The 8,044-nt window shown below is 34.8% G+C and overlaps 1 protein-coding gene across 1 annotated transcript; it reads left to right on the plus strand.

The window, feature by feature from the left end:
- Nucleotides 1–994: 994 nt before the first annotated feature.
- Nucleotides 995–4,259, plus strand: LOC136200656 (serine carboxypeptidase-like 17). The gene is made up of 14 exons (XM_065991081.1): nt 995–1,225; nt 1,300–1,442; nt 1,527–1,603; nt 1,671–1,793; nt 1,883–1,985; nt 2,078–2,115; nt 2,732–2,833; nt 2,912–2,998; nt 3,081–3,152; nt 3,247–3,318; nt 3,395–3,513; nt 3,695–3,808; nt 3,898–3,943; nt 4,028–4,259. The coding sequence occupies exons 1-14, from the start codon at nt 1,083–1,085 to the stop codon at nt 4,109–4,111; spliced, it is 1,323 nt and encodes a 440-aa protein (XP_065847153.1). The 5' UTR covers nt 995–1,082; the 3' UTR covers nt 4,112–4,259.
- Nucleotides 4,260–8,044: the final 3,785 nt, after the last annotated feature.

An 8,044-nucleotide genomic window follows, 5' to 3' on the forward strand; every position in this document is an offset into this window, starting at 1 on the left:
TACAATGATGGGTTAATTTGAAAGATACTCCTAATGTTTAATTTGGGGTAGACTTACCATTTTTGAGATTGCAATTTCACCCTTTTCCTAACATACAATTTTGCCATTTTTCAATTGAATACCGACTAATTTCTGACAGGTTTTAGCCGGCCCTAAAATGTTTCTGTCAGAAAACAATATAAAGATATTTCGAGTATTAATTTATAGAGGTTTTACTGTAGTAACATTTTAAGATACATGCAATACATCTTCCGAATTGAATTTACTTTTTTTACAACCGTATTATTAATTGATCACATTTTACGTAAATTCAGAGACAAATTGATATTATGCAGGTTGATGGGAGCTATTGAGAAAGTTCAAAAACTAATCAAAGATTTTGTACAAGGATGCAAATGATGTATTAAGCCTTCATACAAAATTGCATAGAAACTGTCACATACATTAATTAGGGTGGATAATATCGCATAACTGCATCAGCCACCAGGTTGAAGACTTGCACACATCTTTATATTGTTTTCTGACGGAAACATTTTAGGGCCGGCTAAAACCTGCCAGAAATTAGTCGGTATGCAAAATTGTATGTTAGGAAAAGGGTGAAATTGCAATCTCAAAAATGGTAAGTCTACCCCAAATTAAACATTAGGAGTATCTTTCAAATTAACCCATCATTGTACTTGTGGAGTAGCAAAAGATGTTTTATTTTTTGTTCTTTAATATATGTTACGATTGAAATAGTATAAAATAAAAAAGGTCTATTTTATGATATAGGCTAGCAAGACCTTGTTGTTGTTTTCTGATTAAGAGATTCAGCAATAATGTTGACATATATATATGTTACGTGACCAATAAAATAACTCTTACTATGAAATTTCTAATACAGAAAAACCTGTAATTTGTTGTCCTTGCTTTTCATCTTTTTCCCTGCTTAGTCAAAGTTAGAAACAAACAAATGTCATTTTTAATTGTATCATAATATACCTAAGACAATTGAGTCCCAGCTTTTTACCAATAAATTTCTTTTATAGCAGCCAATTTTGAGAAAATTATTTAAAAGGAAAGGATTACCAAATAGATGTAAAATGGAAGAACAAGCCAAAGCAATGAAAATTTGTTGCTTTCTTTTGTTTCTGTTATTATTACAGGTTTCGACGACCGCCTCTCGTCGGAGTGTGAAGTATCTTCCAGGGTTTGAGGGGTCACTTCCCTTTGAACTTGAAACTGGGTAAGTGAGGAACATAATGTTAGTATGAATAATGAATATCATAATTCTGATAATTGAAATGGGGGCACTACTAGATATATTGGTGTGGAGCCAGATGATTCACAACTTTTCTACTATTTCATAAAATCACAAGGGAATCCTAAAGATGATCCTCTTATTCTTTGGCTAACTGGTGGCCCTGGCTGTTCTGCTTTCTCTGGTCTTGTTTTTGAAATGGGTAACATAAATTTCCAACTTTTAATTTAAGCTATGGAAATAGACCCATTTTTGGATGAATTAAGTACCCTTTTGATGTAATCAGGTCCGTTGAAGTTTGATGTGGAGGGGTATAATGGGAGCTTACCTACGTTATTGTTGAATCCACATTCATGGACACAGGTCAGCATGTTTAATTCATTCCTGCCACAAAAATCATATGTCAGATGCCTGAGAATTGATTTTTCAGGTTTCAAGCATAATATTTCTAGATGCTCCTATTGGCACTGGATTTTCATATGCCAAAACCTCACTAGGTGCTCTTTCAGGTGACTTTATACAGATTAACCAAACTGTCCAATTTCTTAGACAGGTAACAAATTTCCTTTGGTGACAAATTGTAAGATTAAACAGGAAAAGTTTTGAATTTTTTTTTTTTTTTTTTTTTTTTTTTTGTGACAGTGGTTAGAAAATCATCCAGAATTCATGTCAAATCAAGTTTACATTGCTGGAGATTCATATTCTGGCATTACTGTTCCTCCTATAGCTCAAAAGGTTTCAGAAGGTTAAAGAAAAACCATTAAGTTATTAATTTATATTGTATTTGAAGCATGAGGTTTCCTGCAATAGTTTATTAGTTTGTTTTTTATTATGCAGGGAATGAAGAAGGTGAAAAACCACTAATAAATCTCAAGGCATGCAATTTTGGTTCTCCCTATTTGCTTTCATGTTTTGTTTTCAAATGGCAAAAAGCATCACTGAGACACATTATTATTTTGATTTTCATGAATTGAGCTTTTGAAACTTTATTTTAATACATTAGACAGTTGTTCAATTTACTTTTGGTCATATTAAACGTCTGTATATATCAAATTAGTTAAATATAAACATTTACTTCAATTATAAAAGCATTTGTTTGAAATTGTTGTTTTAAGATTTTTATGGTTTTTAATTACTATAACACATGTAGGAAAAAACTATTTCTAAACGGTTAAAAATATAAATTTAAAAACGCATATGAAATAAATAATTAATGTTTCAAAATTGATTTTTTTTGTCATTAAGATTTAGTATGACAAAAAATAAAAGATGAGAAATTTAATATATTGAAATGAAAGATAAGTGACTCAATCCATTAAAATCATCTCCTCAAGATTATTTTTGCCTTTTGGAATAGTAAATTCAATGAGACTGGATGATTCAATTTCATTTTTTTTTTGTTTTTTGGTAAGTGAAAGATTAGCAAATAAAGTCAAAAAAAATTAAAAGGTTAAAAGTTAACTGATAATATCGTGTGTTGGGGGGTTTCAGGGGTGTATACTGGGGAATGCAGGAACAGATGGTGTTCTTGAAAGCAACTCCAAAATCCCTTATGTTCATGGAAAGGGATTTATTTCTGACCAACTCTTTCAGGTCTTTTTTTATTCTTAATTTTACTTCACTAATTAATGAATACTCTATGTCTAATTAATAATTAGTTAGTGATTGCAGTCCCTGAAGACAAGTTGTGGGGGAGAATATACAAATATAGACCCCACCAATTCTGAGTGTTTAAAATATATGCAGGATTATTATAAGGTAAATAAAATAATTCTGTCACTCCATCTACTTTATTTAATTAATATAATATAATTTGATGTGATAAATTTTGCATTGGCAGTGTGTAACAGGAATTAATGTTGTACATGTTTTGGAGCCTCTTTGTTATTTTCCTTCTGTTATGAAATGCCGGGTAATTTCACATCCATTTTTCTTTTAACCAAAATTTATTGAAATAAAAGTATCTAAATTAAATTAAACTGTATATATATTTTGATTAAGTGCAGGACTATGATTACTTACTTTCCCAAAATTGGGCCAACAACAAGAAGGTGAGGGAAGCTCTTCATATACAAAAGGTAATTAAGAGAGTTAGTTGAAAAAGAATGATTAAGGAATTAATTAAAATACAAATAATAATTAAATATGATGCAGGGAAGTCTAAAAAAATGGATAAGATGCAATTATGGAATAAACTACAGTAGGGACATTGTTAGCAGCGTTGGGTATCATGTGTATCTTGGGAACAAAGGCTTCCGCTCATTACTCTACAGGTTTATGTTTATTTCTTCATTTACTTATCAAACATTATATTTTCATTTTTTTTAATTAAAATTGCAAGTCTAGAAATAGGCAACACAATTTAACGTGTTCCATTATGATTATAATTGATTGAATAGTGAATAAAAATCGAAAAGATAGAGAATCTTATTAATTATGGATGAATTGAAACAGTGGAGATCACGATATGGTAGTGCCGTTTATATCAACGGAGGCGTGGATAAGATCTCTGAATTATTCGGTTGTGGATGAATGGAGACCATGGTTCCTGGATGCCCAAGTTGGAGGGTTGGTTTAAAAATTCTTAGAATTGAATTGAAATTTAGTTTTATTTTGAAATGATTATAATATATATATATATATATATATATATATAGGTACACCAGGACTTACTCTAATGGCATCACTTTTGTTACTGTCAAGGTTAATTATTTCACTCTCATCTTTCTCATTTTAATGTCTTAATTTAAAATGAAAATATGTAAATAGGAATAAAATGCAATGCAGGGTGGAGGACACACAGCTCCAGAGTATAAGCCTGCCGAATGCTTTGCAATGTTTAAAAGGTGGACAAGGGAAGACCCTTTGTAATTTTATCTGATTAAATTGTAATTGTATTTTTTAACTACAACCTGCTCCTCCTGCTTAGATATAATAAAAACCATCAACTTTGGATCTAGTCAAGTAAAATTAATTCTAATGTGAATGTTTACAATGTATATATAATCCTCTGTTTGTGCTTCCTTTTAATTACTCATTCATTATTGTCATCTATATCATCATGTATGAAGCTGCTATATTCATCAACTTCATTTTAGACTATGCAAATACCTTTTCATTGCTTTGTCACCAAATCAACAATTTGAGAAAACCAACTTCCAAATATTCTCTAACAATGTGATTTAGTTTTCTCATAAAATGTGGATATTTGTTTTGTTATCATAGTAAATGTAATACATGTATGTATCAAAGTGTGAACTATGGTATAATTCGGGTATCATTAGTGTAATTTACTCGGGTTAAAGGGGGTTGATACATCGACAAAGAATTCTGAGTCGACTTTCCACTAACACCTTCACCAATTCTGATGACCATTATTCAAACCTTGAGTTTTCCACTTCACGCTACATCTCTTTCAAATTTGCACCTTGCAAAATAAACAAAATGAAGTACCATAGTAGTTGCCATTTAAAAATGTGAATGTTGGTACCCCAAATATATTTTAATGCAACCAAACCAACATTCACAATGGAAACCAAACACCAAGTAAATAATATGTCAATTATTATTCATGAGACAAAAGTTAGCCCACTTACATGATTGATCAAATATTTAAATACTTTGATTTACCGAAATTAGGTAGAACCCACTACCTGTTCACAAATCTTTGTCTCCGACTTCTACATTGGTTGCTTTTCCTTCTCCCTCAAAATGAGTTTGAAGTTGAAGATGAATCCAACATTAAAAACCCCGGAAGTTTTCCATCGATGGTTTTGAATTCTTCCTCTTTCAGTTTTGATCATGCTCTTGTTTCGCCTATCTTTTTCTTTCATGGGTTCTAATAGGATCTCTTTGCTTGTCGCATGTTTGAGCTCTGTGGTAGAATGCCTCTTGTCCACAATTTGCTAAAACTCTTACTCGCCGACTTGTTAACCATCATTCCCATTTGCTTATGCCACCATTTCAATTTGCCTTGTATTTTCTCGTACAAATTTTAGGCTCCTCAAAGTTTGTCGTTGAGTTTGAATGTTTTCTCATGCTTCATTCCTCTTAATGTGATCCCCCACTCTTTTATCGTTGGGACTCTTCACTTTTCTCAAACTTCTTGGAGCACACAAAGTACACCATTCTTGTACATGAGTTGTTTTGGACAACCCCTCTAAAACTCATTACAAGCAAGGACCAACGCCAATGAATTATTTCAGGTGTCGCCTCAATTCATTCATAGCAATCAGAAATTTTCATCTCCACTTGAGAGGTCTTCAAGGGTATCTACGACCATGGGTTATCTCAACCAAAAACATCATTATTTTTACAATGGCCTTTGCCAAGATATTTCACGAGTGATCACATCTTTTTTCTCATTTCTCTTTTCTTTCATCAATCCGTCGGTCATCCTCATGGACCGGACCCCGAGGTGTCACCACAAATCACGAAAACACTGCTCGTTGGCCCATGAGTTTTCACAATATCATCTCACGACCAAATTTCGATTGAATGAATTTTCTGCAACGTTATTCCACGACCTTCTTCGGGCAGATATAACTTCCATAAATTTACCCACATAAGGCATATCATAACCATTGAATTTCTTAATCGGATGTTTCCCACCTGATATCCGCAATTACTTCTGATGTCTATCTTTGTCATGATAGACTATGCAAACACGCCTAAGAATACCCACAAGTTTCTACACAAGGGTCTATTCTCATACGATGGGCAGTGTCCATTTAATTCAAAGGTAACTCGATAATGAGTTTTCCTCGACTCTTGAGAAGGCACATGCAATTTTTCGTTAAATTCGGGTATGGAGGAATTCAGATTACGCCTCAATAATCCTATATCTCCAAACAAGAATCCAACAGTCCACTCCTATGACACTTCGCACAAGCCGCCAAATTCTGCCTGAATTTTCTCGATTCATGAAAGAGAACAAGCAATGTTTAACTGAATTAAAATGATTCAAGCATAAACTAGACCTCAATAATTTGGTTGTGACAACCATCAATTCACTAGATCATCTTTGTTCTACTTCACATGATCGTCGTATTCCGAAAATCAACTACGAATTCTCCCCCTTTAAAGGGATTGAATCTAGTAGAATTCCATCGCCTACAACCATAGGGAAGTATGCATTCACTTTATAGCATTCACATACAGTAGCAATCTCAATTCCTTTTGCTATTTTCGCGCTCTCACACATTGGTACAAGTCTCATAATAATAGCTCTGGTAATCAAACCAAAAAGCATCGTAAATTTCCATCCATCAATTCGTTGGAGGAAATTTAGTATCATTAGTATTGCTGGCCCACATCATAAAGAACTTGTTTAGTTAAAACAATGTTCACTCACACCACGAGTAACTCGCTTACTTAAAGTTGGCAAGCTCAGATTACGAAGAAATCGTTTAGTTACAGCTCGTTCGCCCACTTTGCAAAGAGCTTGCTTACTAAAGCACAACCGTCCACTTTGCAAGGCCTTTGCTTAGTTTAGGCTTTGATACCAAATTTTATAGGACCATGTCTGAGCCAGACCAAAACCTTTTATAGCGTCAAGACTTTCCCAAGTCTCGGTCAGCCAACTCCTATTGAAAGTGTCTATCCCCTTTAAACATCTCATCGATGCGTCTGTCGGTATTCCGTATGGACTCCATGTGTTTAAACTTCGCTCTTAAAGAGATACGCACTACGAGCTAACTCCGGAGCCTATAGTGTCCATAGAGTTTCAGAGACATTCGTCTTCCTTCACCAAAGCCGAATTCCCGGCTCTCTTAGTCCCTAGTGGACTAGGGTGGATCATTTAATCCATGGACTGTCAGTAGTTCATGTCCATATGTTCCATTCAGCACATCTTGTCGAATGGTGGGTACCGTGGTGGCTTTGTGGATAATATCGGTATCTGTAATGCGCTTATGTCAAAACTTTGGGGTTTATATTTTAGTCTTCGCCTTGCTTGTAATAATGGGATAAAAACAGATCATTGTGGAGATGGACTCGAAGGTTGCTCTTTCTTATATGAAAGATACGTCTGAGACTTGTCACCCCCTTGCCCGGCTAATTAATGGTTGTCGCCCTCTTCGCGATCAAGATTGGGAGCTCACCTTCCCTCACATCTACCGCGCAGAACAGCTGATCGGATGGCGTCGCAGATTCTGTTCTCCTAGGTCATCACGTGTGCCTCCTGCATACCTCTATTTGCTTATGTTTGTGGGACGAGTCTCAATCACATTGTTCGTGGTTGACTTTGTCCTCGTCTATCCTTTTTTTTCCTTTGTCCTTTTGTTGTTCGGGCGTCTAAGCCTTCTTCCTCTCACCAAAAAAAAAGAAAAAGAAAAAAGACACACCTTGTCGAAGCTTTCTAGCTTTGCCAATGGGTTGAGTTTGCTATGATCGAACTCTCACCTTAAACATGACTGGGACCGTTGCCCACGTTGAATCCAGTATGTGACGGGAAGGAGGAGGTCTGGATGGACGAAATTTAGCAGCGGAACTGCTTGGATACTGACGCTGGTGACAGCAGAGGAGTTGTGGAGGGATTAGGAGGAAACGTGAAGCAGAGAGCTGTTTAGGGTTGAGGGTATGAGCCGCTGGTCCAGGTTCAGTTGAGGTATTCGACACATCACTAGAGAAATGGGATACCAAAAAACAGACCCCAGAACTCAGCAGTTATTCTCCTTGGATTTCTCTTATGGACCCAATCGAATTGAAAAGGACTTAAATGTCCTAACAATGAAGAGAAATGGCTCATTGTCTTTTGGGGTCCACTTTTTAAGGAAGTTGTCAATTTACTAAATATTGAAAGGC

The sequence above is a fragment of the Euphorbia lathyris genome, chromosome 7, assembly GCF_963576675.1.
Source record: "Euphorbia lathyris chromosome 7, ddEupLath1.1, whole genome shotgun sequence".
NCBI classification, from domain to species: Eukaryota; Viridiplantae; Streptophyta; class Magnoliopsida; order Malpighiales; family Euphorbiaceae; genus Euphorbia; species Euphorbia lathyris.